The 17,500-nt window shown below is 26.3% G+C and overlaps 1 protein-coding gene across 2 annotated transcripts in view; it reads left to right on the forward strand.

Annotated features, from left to right (window-relative positions):
* LOC118447802 (uncharacterized) overlaps nt 1–17,500 on the forward strand; it is a 61,705-nt gene that overhangs the window by 25,549 nt on the left and 18,656 nt on the right. For both annotated transcript variants that reach the window (XM_035880187.2, XM_035880186.2), the window contains exon 7: nt 16,127–16,305. In XM_035880187.2, coding sequence (XP_035736080.1) covers nt 16,127–16,305 — 179 coding nt within the window. The remainder of the gene's footprint in view (nt 1–16,126; nt 16,306–17,500) is intronic.

Below are 17,500 nucleotides of genomic sequence, written 5' to 3' on the forward strand. Positions count from 1 at the left end.
CGCGTGTCTGTCTGTCTGTCTGTTTGTGTGTGTATGTATATATGTATATATATATATATATATACACACATAGTGAACTTTTAAATAGTTTTATTTATTTATTTGTTTCTTTTCTTTTCTGTGATGTTCTTATCGAAAAGAATCTTTAACGTAAAACCTCAAAATTTACTGTTTTAATTAAAGAGAAAGAAAGGAAGAAAGAATAAAAGAAAGAAAGAAAAAGAAGAAGAAATAAAAAAAAAAAAGAAGGAAACGTTCGTAGAGTTCGTTAGATCCAGGAGAAAAAAATATGTTAATTAAAGGAGAATTTACATGAAAAACGTGTCACGACTACGTATCATGTAATTAAATACATCGACTTCTAATAACTTCATTTGAAATTTGAAAAGTCGATATTAGAATCGAAGTTTTTTATTTATTTTCTCGTTGTTTTTCTTCTTTTTTTTTTTTTTTTTTCTTTTTTATTTATTATTTATTTTGTAAAGCTCGATTAAACGGGAACTCCATTTTTTTATCTTCTTTTCTTTACCTTTCTTCTTTTTTTTTTCCTCTTTTCTTTTTTTTTCTATCAGCAGCGCATGTAAATGCGTTTTATTTGATATTGATCTTTACTTTAATTAATTTCTAATTACAACAGGAATTAATGTGTCGTCCGAAAGCTATTTATATTCATATCGTATATATATATATGTACATACATACATACATATATATATATATTTATATATATATATATATATATATATATATATATATATATATAAATATATATATGTATAAGTACGTCTTTTTAGTAGGAAATGCAAGCGATCGATTATATTCCTGATAAAAAATGGATCGTGGCTTTCTTGTCAGCTGTTTATCTTTTCACATAGATCGTAAAAAAGGGAAGATGATAATAAATGAGAATATGCGTTTTGCATCTTTCTCTCTCTCTCTCTCTCTCTCTCTCTTTCTTTTTCTTCTTTTCTTTTTTATTTTTGTATATTCGTGTCACACGTTATCTGCAATCGCGGAAGTCATCAAGGATTTTTATTCGACTTCGTCGATTTCCTTTCAAGAATACGACGAGGTTAGATTTTCTTCTCTTATTTTTCTTTTTCTTTTTTTTCGATTATTGAAATTTTTTTTTGATTATTTAAATAAAGAAGGGCGGGTGGGGGGACAAAAAGAAACAAGATATCAAATTAAATTATAAATTATCTAATATCGTGGAAAATGAAGAATTAAATACATTTGGAAATTCAATCGAGATAGTGTCTCGATATTATTTTTAAATTTTCATGAAAATAAAAGATTTGATGAATCTCTTTTATTTTTATTGTTTTCCTTTTTTTTTTTTTGTTGTTGTCGTTGTTTTATTATTATTATTTTTCTTTTTTTTTTCTTTTTTTTTTTAAATTCGCATAGAGAGAAAAAATTCGATTGTTCCTGTTAGGTTTCTTTTTTATTTTTCGTTTTTTTTTTTTTCGTTTTCGCAGGAACAGAAACAACGCAAGAAGAAAATGGTGAATAAATTTGAAAATGTTTGTTCTCACGATTTTATTTTAAAAATATTTATAAGCGAATAAACACTTTGATTCGATCTATTTTTATATTCGTATATCGATCGATAGAAAAGAAAAGAAAAGAAGAAAAAAAAGAAACGAAAAAAGAAAAAAAAAAAGAAAACAGAAAACAGAAAAGAAGAAGCAATTGAAATTGAATATTCCCGCCCGTTTTCCCTTTTCCCTATCTCCTCCCTCCCCCCTCTCGACCAATTCCTTCGATACTTTTATTTTTCTTTCCGATTAGAAAAAGAAACATCAGGAAGAAAAATAAATTAATTAATTTCAACAAAATTCACTCGATTATCATTTAAAATTTTCAAACGAGAACTGCTCGTTTCGAGGCGTTCGCCCATCGATCGATTAGTTTATAAAATTTTTATCGATCAAAAAGAAAGAAAAAAAAAAAAAAAAAAAAGAAAAAAGAAAAAAGAAAAGAAAAGAAACAAAAAATAAAGTAGATTAAGAGTAGCTTCTGTTTATTTTTTCTTTTTTCTTTTTTCTCTACTCTTTCCTTTTCGTAAATAAGAAATGAAATATAAGAAGTAAAAGAAAGCTATTAAGTTTGATAATAATCAGATCGAGATAGGCGTTTATCGAAGAAATATCAGAATGTCGAGTTCAATGTTTTTATCTTCGAATTTTGAATATTCAAGAGAGAGAGAGTGAGAGAGAGAGAGAGAGAGAGAGAGAGAGAGAGAGAGAGAGAGAGAATGGGAGGCATAGAAAGATAGATATGTTTGTTTCTCGAACGAGAGAGGAAACACAGGAACGATCATGCGGAGAAAAATAAACATTATCAGACTATTCTCTGGCAAGAGATTGAAGAAAAATCATCTCGAGGATTTCACACATCGAGCTTTCGTACGAACGATACGCCATCGTTTCTTTTTATACGATACGTATACTACGTACTTTAGATATTCACCAATCGCGTAAAAATAAATTATTTCCGGAATGCGTCAATAAATTTTGACCGAATTAATTCCAACGTACGTACATACATATGTATTTCTCACAAGAGATTTAAGTAACAACTATTTCTAACGATCCACTGTTAGAGGATCGTCGGATCGAACGAATAAAATTGTGCGAGAGAAAAAAAGAAATAGAAAGTTAGAACAAAAGAAGTAATCGAATAATAAAAGATAAAAAAAATAAAAAAAAAAAAGCAAAAAAAGAAAAGATAAATAGTCCGTCTTTAATGAATTTCAACGACGGCATCGCGTGTTTCGATTTTTGAATCTGCTACTGGGTCGTATTGTCCCTTTTTTCTCTTTTTTTTTTTTCCTTTTTTTATTAAAAAAATTTTTATTTTATTTTTTTTTTCTTTTTTACTTCGTCCCAACGAAAAGAATATTTGAAGAAATAATTCTCGCTCATCGTAACGGTCTGGGAAAAATTTTTCTTTGTTCATTTTTTGTTTTTTTTTTTTTTTTCACGACAAACGAAATCTAACGATAAAAGTGAGAAAAGAAAAAGGGGCCGAAGAAAAGTAAGGAGGGAAAGGGGAAAAAAAAAGAAATCGTGCGTTTTTATCGAACTTCAACTTCACGGGACAAATGCATTGTTCTTTTCTTTATTTTTTAATATTTTTTCTTTTTTTTTCTTATCATTTTGTTTCATTCGGATAGAAACAAAACAAAAAAAAAAATATATATATATATATATATATATATATATATATATATATATATATATATATATATTTACGCATACGACTTGGAATATTTTTCGTTCTTATTTTTTTTTCTTTTTTGTTTTTTTTTTTTTTCATGAAAATCAAAACAGAAAGAGCGAAATGTAAAAAAAATCCGTTTCCATCGAATTTCGAACGTGTCGCGTGAATATAGAAAAAAAAAAAAATAATAAAAAAGAAAAAAAAAAGAGAATGATTTCTCGGGGAACAGACTCGAAATAGATTGTTTTTATTTGTTGTTGTTGTTGCCATTATTATACATTTTCTTTTATTTTTTTTATTTCTTTTATTTTTTTTATTTTTTTTATTTTTTTTATTTTTTTTATTTTTTTTGTAAGATATTCAAGAAACGATAATAGAAATTAATGAAAATTTTCAAAGACGTGATCGAATTTATTCCCTTCCCTTTTTCCTTTTTCTCCTTTCTTTTTCTCTTTCTTTCTTTCCTCCTTTCATTCTTTCTTTCTCTTTTACTTTTTTCATCGCCCAACTCGACTAAATACCAAACGAGAAAAAATGAGAAAATTCGTCGTTCATCGAGGACGTCGTTGCTCTTCTCGTTCTTTTTTCCAATCCTTTCTCGACAGGTCAAAGGACAGCAGCTGTCCACGAGATATTATATATCTCTCTCTTTCTCTCTGTCTCCCTCTCCCTCTATCTTTGATCCTTCGTAGCGATGCATGAAAAGCTCGTTAAAACGGGAAGTTTTTCCCGCTTAATCGATTCTCGTTCGTATTTTTTTTTCTCTCTTCCTCCTTCCACCTCACTCTTTCCCTTTCCCTCTCTCTCTCTCTCTCTCCTCTTTCTCCCTCTCTCTCTCTCTCTTTCTCTTTCTCTTTCTTCATTTTAATTCCTTTTTCTCTCTCTCTTTTTTTTTTGTTTTTTTTTCGTTCTTTCTTTCTTTCTCTTTAATATTTTCTTTCTCTTCTCGAAATATCAAAGATTCAATGAAGCGTATCGCTGAAGTTGACAGCGGTGCTTCCTATCGAGTAAAAGTTTTCGAGATCGCCGTTCGAGTGACGTGAAATAAAAATGTTCTCATCCCTTTTACCTCACCCTTCATCTCTGTCTCTTCTGTCTCTCTCTCTCTCTCTCTGTCGAAAAAAAAAAACAGAAAAGAAAATAAAAGGTAAAACAAAGAAACGAAATCATCGGCTAAGGTTATTATTTTATCTGTCGGATATTATCAGGATAAACGCATAATGTCACTCATGTCGCGTCTCGTTTATGTTATTTTATTTATAGTTATTATTTCATTTCGATTTTATTTTTCAATCTGGCTTTTTCTCACACCCCTTTTCTTTTTTTCTTTCTTCTGTTTTTTAACTTTATTCCATTCGATTCTTTTTACTTTATAATAATCTTTTTCTTTATTTCTTATCTCTCTTTTTATTTTTTTTTTTCCTTTATCTCTCTTTCCTTTAATTTTTTTTTCCCCTTTTTTTTTTTTTTTTTTTATTTTGTTTCTTCAATTTTACTCCATCCAATTGTTTTTATTTTATAATAATTTTCTTTTTTATTTCTTATCTATTCTTTTTTTTTCTTTTCTCCTTTTCTCTTCTCTTTTTTCTCTGTTTTTCCTTTTCTTTTTTTTTTTTTTTTTTTTTTTTAGTGCTTCCAATGCCTTTCGTTTTACAATAATCTTCTTTCGTAATGATATTCTTTTGAATTTGTTTAATTTTTCTTTTTGACTTTTCTTTTTTTTTTCTCTCTCTTGTTTTTTTTTTCGCATACATGCACGTTTCAAGTGATATAATGGAAAGGAAAACACGGAAAACACAGAACGAAGAAAGGAAAGAGGACATTTTCTATTTTTTTTTTTTTTTTTTTTTTTTTTTATTTTCGAAAAAGACCTATACGTTCGCTCGACATATGTCGACCGAACGTATTTTATTTTCGAAAAAATATTATATACATATATATAATTTTTTTTCTTTTGGTATCTCTCTTCTTTTTTTTTTTTTTTTTTTTTTTTTTACTATTATTTTATATAGAAATTATAAAAAATGGAACATAATTCCGAATCGATTCGCGCGGATAGAACGAATTTTATATTCGATGGATGGATGGATGGATGGATGATGAACTTCTCCAATATCGTTTCGAGATAAGTTATACGAGCAAATGGCATTCCAATCGTTCGTGCATCTTCAATGACAATATTTCTCATACTATTATAATCTGTTGGATTCTGTATTTATTAAATGGAATACCGAACGATTTTTTTTTTTCTCTCTCTTTCTCTTTTTTTTTTCTCTCTCTCGTATTAGATATTTCGTATTATATATTCGTACATAAATACGAAAAAAAATTTTTTAATATTATGTTACATATCTCTCTCTCTCTCTCTCTCTCTCTCTCTCTATCTTTTTTCTTTTATTTTTTGTACGAATAAACAAATTCAATTTAGATAAATTCGAAAAAATTATTTTCAAATGTCAATCCATATATAATTATATATTATTATATATGTTTTGACATTTGAAATTGATGACAATTAATTATATATTATCATATATGTATATATATATATATATATATATATTATTAATCATATAATCATATATGTATATATATATATTTTTTTTTTCTTCATTTCTATCTTTTGCATGAAAAAGCGAATTCATATTATATATTTTTGAAACGAGAGGAATTTAAAAATGGAAGAAATTTTTTTTGTTTTTTTTTTCTTTTTTTTTTCTATGAAATTTTTTCTTGTACATAAATAATTCACTACCTATTACATATTCATAACATTTAATAGCTTTGGACAGTTACTAATTTTGTGTTAATAAGCATACAAGAAACTATTAAGCTATTAATAATTATTATTAGTCATATATATATATATATTATTATTATTATTATTACTTATATATATATATGTATGAGTCATATCTATGTATTTGTTAATAATAACATATAACATGTATATGTGAGAAACTTTGGTAAGAAATAATGCTATGGCGCCAATATGTCAGAAGTACATGATTGATAGTGCACTAACGAACACTGTATTCAGTCTCTTCTCAATCTCTCGTGTTGAATTACTCCAACGATGTCATCATTTTCTCGTCGTCAATTATGTACTTTGTAAGCTAAAAAGATACCTGATGATAATGTTTAAAAGCTTTATTCGTTTTCTAACAAAAAGAAAAAAAAATCTTTTTTTTGAAATATATATATATATATATAGTCTTTTTTTTATTTTTTTTGTTTTAATATAAACTTTTAAAAAATTTTCCTTTTAAATCTCTTTGTCAAAGAAAGATCATAATTATCATTTTATAATAGAGAAATATTTTGTCGAGATTTTAAGGAGAAAAGAAGTAAAAAAAAAAAAAAGAAAAAAGAAGAAAGTGGGTCAATTATGAAATTTCCATTTTTTTCAGGTGTCATCTTCGTTAAAAAAAAAAAAAATTATAATTATTATTATCGTGTTGAATGGAATTTCATTATTTATATAAATAAAAAAATAAAAAAGAAAAAAAAAAATTAAAAAAAGAAAACAACAAAAAAGTGAACATAGTAATCATCAAAAAATTCATAATCACGATGTACAAAATATCTCTCATAAAAATCAATTCGTTCATGAAAGAAGCTAACGTTGTTGATTATGAATGGGAATAACAAACAAGCAAACAAACAAATAAACAAAACAAATAAACAAACAAACAAACGAACAATCAAGCAAAAAGATGAAAAGAAAAAAGCGAACGAGAGAGAGAGAAAAAAAAAAGAAATGAAGCGAAACAAAATAAAGAAAAGGAAAAAAAAAATGCTGATAAAAATAAAAATCAGAATCGAAAAGTATGAAAAGCAAAAAAAAAAAAAAAAAAAGAAAAAAAAAGAAAAGAAAAAAAAAGAAAACAACTTGAATCCAAACGTTGTTGCAGCTACCATCGTGTACGTTGATTTTTAATTCGATATTACATGGGAACGTCCCATGTGTAATAGTTAGCTGTTCGTTATTGTCATGAACAATCTGTCATCATTTTATAAATCGACATATTGATGTACACGATGCATCATCACTCGGTTGAATATATCTATACTCGTATATACACAATACCTGTATATATCTGTGATATCATAAATATCGGTTTTTTTTTTTTTTTTCTCAATAAAGATGTGATGAAACATTCGTTTCCTCTGTTGCGAATGTTACGAAACGAAACGAATTGAAACTTTGTCGATAAACTGTGGAAACAATGTTAAGACGATAAAATAGAGAAAGAGATGAATACATATGTGTGTGTGTGTATATATATATATATATAAATAGAGAGAGAGAGAGAGAAAGAAAGAGAAATAAACCACTCGTAGATATTAATAAAATCATTAGAGGAGTATGCAAAAGATGAGAATAAATCAATTGAAGAAAAACGAACGGTACAACGTGATGTTATCTTCTTAACCATTGTAATAATAATTCATAACTAGAGGAGTAGAAAGAGAAGATGGAAAATGGTAGGAAAATTAACTAGCTAGGAGTACCAAAGGAATCTAAAGAGAAATTTAAATTTTGAAAATGATAACAGACATATATATATATATATATATATATATATATATATATATATATATATACATATATACGTGTATATAGACGTTTCTCGTTCGATGCAAACAACTTGCTAATTTTAAAATGACGACGAGCAGGTTAATGTAATTAAATGGATAATTAAATCGACTTCGAGACGGATAATATAATTTGAAGACGATCATTATTGTCTAAAAAGAGAAAGAATAAGAGAGAGAAGAAAATGAAGAAGAAGAAAGAAAGAAAGTAAGATAATGAAGACGAAAATCCAGAAGAGAATTTAATCATATCAACGATAAATGTACTATTACGAAGTTCAGTCCGGCATTTTGTATTAGATCCAATCATGTGACCATGTTAATCTCTTTATGAAAAAAGTTCGTGAAAGAAAGGGAAACACCATAGAGCGAATCGAATGAAACTAATTTATTCTCTATGTAATTCAAGTTTCTTTTTTTCTTTTTTCTTTTCTTTTCTTCTTTTTTTTTTTTTTTTTTTTTTATCGCATTTATAAGAATATCATATAACGCGAAAGTAATAAACCATATTAATTATATCATAGTATAATTATATCACAGTATAATTATACTATAGTATATTTATAGTATTACTTAAATAATTAGTTGTTATTATTTTTATTAAATATATAATAGACTTCTATTGTATAGAAAGTATATATTTATAGTACTATAGTATATGGTAAGTATAGTATTTTCTCACTCTTTCTCTCTCTCTCTCTCTCTCTCTCTCTCTCTCTCTGTCTCTCTTTCTTTCTATTTCTCTCTATCGATATAATTATATTATTTGTAAATATAAATGGGAAAAGTTTGGCGCCAATATATATATATATATATATATATATAATATTATCGACCCTCATATATATATACATCATAATATTATTAACACTTATATATATATATATATATATATATATATATATACATATATGGGTCGATAATATTATATTATATATAATATATAATATATATATATATATACGTATAAAATTAATATATATAATTAATATATATAATTAATATGTATAAAATTAATATATATAATTTTATAGATCGTCAAAAGATTCTATCGTAAGACAATTGTTAAAAAGGGAGAGAGAGAGAGAGAGAGAGAGAGAGAGAGAGAGAGAGAGAGAGAGAGAGAGAGAGAGAGAGAGAGAAAGAGTGAGAGAGAGAGAGAGAGAAAGAGAGAGAGAGAGGATTTATAATAATAATAATAATAATAATAATAATAATTATTATTATTATTATTATAATGATAATAGTAATATATGTCCGAGATAATTTTAGATCAATGTAATACGATCTGAATATGCTGCGAGCGATATAATGTTTGAATCTATAGTCCAAAGAGGGACTAGAATATTACATAGCCGTAACGGGAAGCGCAACTGCTGTTGTATATTCCTATTATTCTGGGCATAGCTAGTTTCAATATGCTACTATCATTCGAGTAATGTTATATAGGTATGCGAACGTGGCAGGGATCATTGATTGATACGAGATGTTTCGAGAAATCCAGAATGTTCTATGGAACGAACGACCTTTCTACCTTTCCACCTTGGAATCCAAAGGTCATAGCAAATTCCAATTACTTGTCTATGACTATATATTCGTCCTTTTTTATTCTCATTGTTTTCTTCTTCCTCATCTTCATTTTTTTCGTTTACTTTCTTATTTCTTCTTCTTCTTCTTCTTCTTCTTCTTCTTTTTTTGCTTCTTCTTTTGTTTCCTTTTTTCCTCCATCTTGAGACTTTTCCTTTGTAGTTTCCTGCGATTTTTTTTTCTTTTTCCTTCTTTTTTTTTTCTTAACTTTCTTCTTCCTTTGTTACCTACTTTCTTCTTCTTTTTTTCTCCATCTAGTGTCTTCCTATTTTTTTTTTCTTTTTTTCTTGACTCGAATCTTCTTATCTTTTCTTCCTAGTTCCTTCTTCTTCGTTTTTTCCATTATCTAGTGTCTTTCTAGTACTCTTTCTTTCGTACACTTTTTCTTTAGTCTTGAATATTTATATTTCTTTTTTTTCTAATTTATTATTATTTTTCATTCAAGTTTTACCCTCCCTTTCTCTGTCCAGTATCTTTCTAGTTTCCTTTTCTTCTTCTTCTTCTTCTTCTTCTTTTTCTTCCGATTGAAATCTTATTATTTTTCTTTCAAGTTTCTTCCCCTTTTTTTTTATTTTTTCTTTCTAAAATGTTTTTATTTTTAATCTTCTTCTTACTTTTTTGACTTCAATTTTCTTATCATTCTTCTTAATTTCTTCCCCTTTGTCTTCCTCGTTTCTTTTTTTTTTTCTTCTTCTTTTCCGATAAACACAAACAACATAGAAAGTTTTAACGTTGTTTATTTAGACATTAAAGTATTAAACATTGTTTTAATGAATAAAATACTCTTTCTCTCTCTCTCTCTCTTTTTCTCTCTCTCTCTCTCTCTATATATATATATATATATATATTTTCTATTTTATTTAGATAAGAAATATTCAACATTTTTACAATAAAACAAGATTAATATTAAGATGTAAAAATTTGTTTCTATTCACGTACATTTTTACTTTTTTTTTTTTTTTTTAGTTATAAAGTAATAAAAAATTTTCAATATAAAAAAAAAGAAATACCATTATTGCTAAGACATTAGCCATTAATTGCTGTGCGTGCTATTATTGCTTAGACATTAAATATTAGAGGAAATATTAAAAAAAAAAAAAAAAAAAAAAAAAAAAATTACTACGTGATGTTAATTTATTTAGATGTAAGATATCGAACATTATTCACGATACAAAATTTCTTATTTATGTAAATATAAATAACCAAATATTTTCACTAAACAATACCGATGTTATTTGTTTAAATATAAACTATTAAATATTACCATCTTATTTAATTGTCAAATCGAAAAAATTTCGTTTTTATTTTTATCACTTTTTATATATATATATATATATATATATATATATATATATTTTTTTTTATTATTATTCCGCTTTTATTTTTATTTCGCTTCTTTATCTTTTATTTTTATTCCTCTTCATCTTCTTTTCATTTTTATTCCTCTCTTCGTCATCTTACTTTTCATTCCTTTTTTTCCATTTGCTTTTTATTTCTCTTCTTCGTCATTATATTAACTTCATTATCTTCTTATTCCTTCTTCCTCTTTATCTTCATAATTTATTATTCTTTTCTTCTTCTTCTTCATCTTCTTCCTCATCTTTATCTTCATCCTCTCATTAACCTAACTTATTATTTTTTCTCTTATTCTTTTCTTCTTCTATCTCTTCTTCGTCTTCGTCTTATTGTTCTCGCGCTTATTAGATTTTTCCCCGTAATTTTCTTCCCATTAGTTTTCTTCTTATTTGTCTTCATCTTTATTATCTTCATCATCTTATTATATTTTTTTTTTCTCATAATTTTATTATATTTTTTTCTTCATCATTTTATTATAATTTCTTCTTTATCGTCTTATTATATATATATTTTATCTCTCTCTCTCTCTCTCTCTCTCTCTCTTTCTCACTCTCTCTCTCTCTTTCTCTTATCTTATTATATTTTCTTCTTCATCTTTTTTCTTTTCTTCTTTATCTTCTTCATCTTTTCATGCTACTTTTATCTTCCACATCCCTTCTCCTCTTCTTCTTCCCTTTCTTTCTTCTTTTTCTTTTTCTTTTTCTTTCTTTCTTTTTCTTTTATTTATTCTACTTCGCGTTGTCCTTTCGACAATAAACGTTCGTCAAAATGTTGATAGATATGACATCTTTTTTCTTTTGACATTTTTTTTTAAAAATTAATATATATATATAATTGAAATATATAATATATATGAATATAAATAATTTTCTTAAGAAAATGTTCTTTAATCTTAAGTCAGTTTTGATTTATTCTAATTGGCATTACATTTTATAATTTTCTTTTATAAATTATACAAATTTTATACTATTAATTTGTAATTTATAAAAGATGATTCGCATAATTTCAAATTAAATTGAAAGTATTTAATGTATTAATAATTCTTAATGACTAACGATTAACCAGTTATGAATAATTTAAAAAGGAAAAATACTTAGTTATAGTATCGTGTAATGTGTCCTTGAAATATGTCCTTAAAAAAAATCGATACTACGTATTTGCTGCTTCGCGTAATTTCTTCTGTTTTTTTTTTTTTTTTTTTTCTATTACATCACTTTTTCATCGGCTAATTAAACGATGGCATTCAGTTTGAGGATACTTCTGACCGCAAATCTCGAAATTCAACATGATGGCATTTTCACTCGATCAAATCGAATACTTCGTTTCATCTCTCGAAGTGCCTTTATCGATTATATTATTTCTCTTTTTTGTTTTTCTTTTTTTTCTTTTTTTCTTTCTTTTTTTCTCTCTTTCGTCCTTTGACCGCATGAATTATCACAACGAATGTACGAACAGGTTTTTACAGTCTTTAAAATTATGACATCGAATTATTTTTATTGTTTGTATATATTTATATATATAATATATTTAATATATATATATATATATACTTAAGTATATATATATATATTAATATTATACTAAGTATATACTTAAATATAAAAGAGCATTTGATTGAAAATAAATTGAAACCAAAAAATATATATTTATTTTTTATAGATATTTCCTTGATATATAGTATAAGTGTTAATAAAAAGTTTATTTCCTTATTGATATATAAAAAAATAATAAAATATATATACATATTTTTTATTGATATATACTTCATATATATAATATATAGTATATTAACATATACATAGTGTGTGTGTGTGTGTGTATATATATATATATGTGTGTATATAATATATCAATAAAAAGTATATATGAATATATGTATATATATTGTATTATTTTTCTAAAGATATATTTTCAAAAAATAAATCCTTTATCAAACAGTAACTTTTAATGAGGACAAAGTTTCCTCGTTTGACTTCCATTTTAATTTTATATTTATTTTCAGTCTCGTTGCTCATTATCGGTATTATATATCTATATATTTTATCTGAAAGAAGTTTTAACAAAATGATAAACGGCAAAAATAAATCGAAAGAAGGAAGAAAAGTAACAGAAAAGAAAAAGAAAAATCTCCCGATGAAAAGCTTTGGCGTCGCTGTCAATGTTCTCGTAAAAAAAAAGGAAAAAAAAAAAAGAAAAAAAAGAAGACAAGAGAAAAAAAAGAAAAAGAGAAGAGAAAAAAAAAGAGAGAGAACAAAAAACGAAAAAAAGGAATCCACTTCGCTACGAACTATTAAAAATATTTTATTTGACTTTATTTTATTTTACCTTCTATTTATTGAATACACAATCGCTAAACCGTAAAAAATTTATCTAACTAACCCCTGTGTAATGCTTATAACAATTAAAAATGCCCATTTTTGTTTTGTTTTGTTTTGTTCCGTTTGTTTGTTACCTTTTATTATTAAAAACGTAACGGATATATTTCGCTACGTTGAATTCGAATTCGTGTGAATTCATTAGAATAGACATACCCGAGAGAGAGAGAGAGAGAGAGAGAGAGAGAGAGAGAGAGAGAGAGAGAGAGAGAGAGAGAGAGACAGACAGATAGATAGATAAATAGAGAGAGAGAGAGAGAGAAAGAAGGAAGAAACGACTGGTCCGTATTATTTCAATAACGAATAAAAATGGATTCGGATGAGAATTGTCGAAATTGAAAGAGTCTGTGAATCTGTAAAATAAAAGCTGAGAGAGAGAGAGACAGAGAGAGAGAGAGAGAGAGAGAGAGAGAGAGAGATTCTGTTACATTGGATATCTTGAAATCCGCTTGATTGCGGAACTCTCGATAATAAGACTGACGGTCAAATAAAAGGGTTGCCAATGAAAGAGAAAGGAAAAAGTGAGAACGAAAGAGAGAGAGAAAAGACTATATCAGTATATCCTTTAATCATGTCTAATTCTTCTATCTAGCGTGCTAATTACAACGTGTAATCGCTCGAACGAACTTTGATCATTGCCTATTCTCCTGTCTTTTTGAATTTTACTGAAGATATACTTAATTTTCTTTCGTATTATTTCTCTCACTCTCTCTCTCTCTCTCTCTCTCTCTCTCTCTCTCTCTTTTTCATTTAACCTCTCTTTCTTTCTTTTTTATTCCTTTATTTTATCTTGAAATTGATTTTCAATTCGTTCCTGGAGTCTATTTTTTTTTCTTTTTTTTTTCTTTTTTTTTTTATTTAAAATACTATAAATAATAATATTATAATAATAATTTATAAATATATTGTTTTAAATAAATTAGAAAGATAATGATTTTTAATGATAAATTATTTTGCAAGAGAATATTTTGGAAAAATAAGGGAAACGAATGGAAAAGAATGAAGAAAAAGTTAATTTAAATTAAATTAAATTAAATTAAATTAAATTAATTAAATTAAATCAATTTTTAATTAACTTCAATTGAAAGTTAATTATCGTATTATAATCTAATTTTTAATTGTCATTTAAAAAAATACTTACCAAGTTTTTATTTGTATATATATATATATTATATATAAACAATAATATATATATAAAGCGATTTAATATTAATTAATAATTATACCAATGTTTAAACAAAATCAATTTTATGTTTTTCTTTTCTTTTTTATGCCGAACTATTGGAAAAAAAAAGAAATGAAAAGAAAAGAAACGAGCATATTTCATAAGTATAATATTTTAATTGTAAAATATAAATACCATTGAGAAATAAGAATACTTTTCAATAATAACTTGAAATATATTAATTAATTCATAACTATTTATAATGATCTCAATATTCTTTTCATTGGTCATATTACCGTTGGATATATTTATTTACTTCTTTTTTCTTTCTTTGTTTTTTATTTTCACGAGTATTCCTCTTTATCGTTATAAAATAAAATAAAACAAAATAAAAAGGATATCTATATACTTATATCGTAATATAATACGATAATGAAAAAAGTTTGTGGGTGGCACAATGAGCTCGGTTAAAGTCCGTAAAATGGTAAAACGAAAGAAATAAAAGAAAGAAAGGAAGAAGAGAAAAATGAACGAATGAACGAACAAAAGAAGAAAAAAAAAGCGGGAAAGAAAGAAAATGGAAAAGAAAAAAAGAAAAAAGAAACAACAAAGTTGAAAAAAATAAAAAATTATTTAACCAATATCAAACTTTCCTAAAACCACGTGAACTTCATCTGTGATCAATATTTAATAAAATTAAATACGCACAAGTGCTCTCGCGCACCCATATATACGAATATAAAAAGCATAAAAACACATGTCATACGCGCTTTACGTAGAAACGTGTATATAAATAAATGCATCGATTTCTCATACTCATTTAAATTTCATTCGTAGATTTAATATAAATAAACGATCACAATTTTAACATGAATAAACGATATACAATAATACGATTTCATATGCGAATGTGAAAAATATTACTGGGACACATTTGAATTGGAGAAAGTCCCTTGGCTACGTTTACAACTGACAATATTTTACAGAAAATGTATTCAATGACTAGTATATATATATATATAACATTCATACATTTATACATATATACATACATTGATTGTATATATGTATATATATTCGTATCTATTGAATCTCAGCACAGACAAACATTATATATATATATATACTTTATCATTGTTAATCTCTTATACGACATTCTGTGGATAGTTATCATCCCAAAAACAACAACTACATTGTTTCAAACCTCGTAACAAGAGAGAGAGAGAGAGAGAGAGAGAGAGAGAGAGAGAGAGAGAGAGGAAGAGAGAGAGAGAGAGAGAGAGGAAGAGAGAGAGAGAGAGAGAGAGAAAGAGAAAGGAGAGAAATCGTTGTTAACTTCGACGGTCTTTCTAACTCCTAACTTTGAATATCATCTATGAATGCTTTTACATTTTAAAAGAAAAGTTCGATCTTTTCAAGAAAGAAATATCATTGAAACTATGGTAATGATAAGAAAAAGAGTTCAAGAATGTGTATAAAAGAGAATGAGTAAAAGAAAGAGAGAGAGGAGACGAGAAATTTTTCGTGAATAAACTTTTTACAGAACGCTGAGAAAACTCTTTCGATTTGAATTTAAAAAAAAATATATATATACACATATATTATAGTATAATAAAAAGAAAAAAAAAAATATATATATATATAGATATAGATATGTAATAAAAGCAAAAAAAAAAGGAAAGAAAAGTTCGAAAGTTCGATATATTTAACGAACTTCAAGGGGAGGAGATGTGGTGGATAAATATAAAAAGTGAGGTTAATAAATAAAATGATCGATTATTAATGCCTACCCCGATTTTTTTGTGATTTTTTTCAGCGCGAAGGGTACGTCGTGGTAGACCGCGATTAGGTACGAGGGGTGGCAAACATATGTCTCCATCCGTGCACGGTAATTCACCCTCCAGAAGTGATTGGTTGCCATTGGACATGAGAACGACGCCACCGGCGGCCATGCCAGCTTTTCGTGGATTTGAAGAACCCTCGCCTGATGGCGTTGTGAGTTTATTATTTTTTTACTACGTTCTTTTTGTTTTTTTTTCTTTTTTGCTTTTTTTTTCCTTTCCTTCCCTTTCCCTTTCTAATTCCCTCTCATCTTTATTTTTTTCTTTTTCTTTGTTTTTTTTTTTTTTTTTTTTTTTTTTTTTTGTAAGACATTTATTAAGGTCATTTTTTATCCAGATATATTAATTATTATATTTTGAACGTTTAGAATGTTATTTTGGGAGGAGATTAATATTTAATACGAGGGGTGTCCTGTATGTTTCAGTGGCATAAGATTTGTACTGATTTTTCTGTACTTTTTTATATTTTTTATATTTCTCTTTTTTTTTTTCTTTTTTTTTTTTTTTTTACTTTTTTCTCTTTTCCTTTTCGTTATCATCTTATTTCCGCATTCACGGTTTTTTGCTCGCATACGCGAAATATATTCTAAATGCGTTCTTGCAATTCTGCGCGTGTTAAAAAACTTGCTTTCTTTTTTCCAATGGTATTTAGAAACTTGTGAGACATCTTGCAATAATGGCCGAAACTTTTATACGGCGAATATATAGAATATTGGATAATTGAGTCCGCGGAATACACATTTGTGATATTTATAATCGAGTCACGTGTTAAATTAATTAGACGATCAGTTTAATCGAATTATAATAATTAATTCACAGACATTTTGATTCTATTTTTTGTTTTTATTAATACTAATTGCAATGTTCTTGTTTTTCTTCTTCTTCTTCTTCTTCTTCTTATTCTTTCAGTAACACTAAATACAGAATTTCTTTTTCTTCTTTGTTAATTCTTTCTCGTCGAATTCATTTTTCTTTCATTTTTTTCTCCCCTTTCACATCTTTTGCCCATGAATATCTTTTTATAATTAATCATTTTCCTTTTCTAATTATTTCTACAAAATTTATTTCTCTTTGTTTTTCCTTTTTTCCTTTTAATTTTATCTTCCCTTTTACCGATCGCGCGTATTTTGTTATCAATATTATCGTAAAAATAATAGTCATCCCTCTCGGGCGATAATCCGATTCGCTGAGAAAACTTTCATAATGATATACAACGTGGCTATTTTGTTTGGGTGTCACATTTTCGTTATTAATTACTGCCTTTAATGAATCCTTGGCATTCATACAACAACAATCTCCAGTTTATACATACGTATCTTTAGACATTCTTTCTTCTCGTATTAACCTTT

Source organism: Vespa mandarinia, chromosome 3 (genome assembly GCF_050613455.1).
Source record: "Vespa mandarinia isolate Hongniang chromosome 3, ASM5061345v1, whole genome shotgun sequence".
Classification (NCBI taxonomy): domain Eukaryota; kingdom Metazoa; phylum Arthropoda; class Insecta; order Hymenoptera; family Vespidae; genus Vespa; species Vespa mandarinia.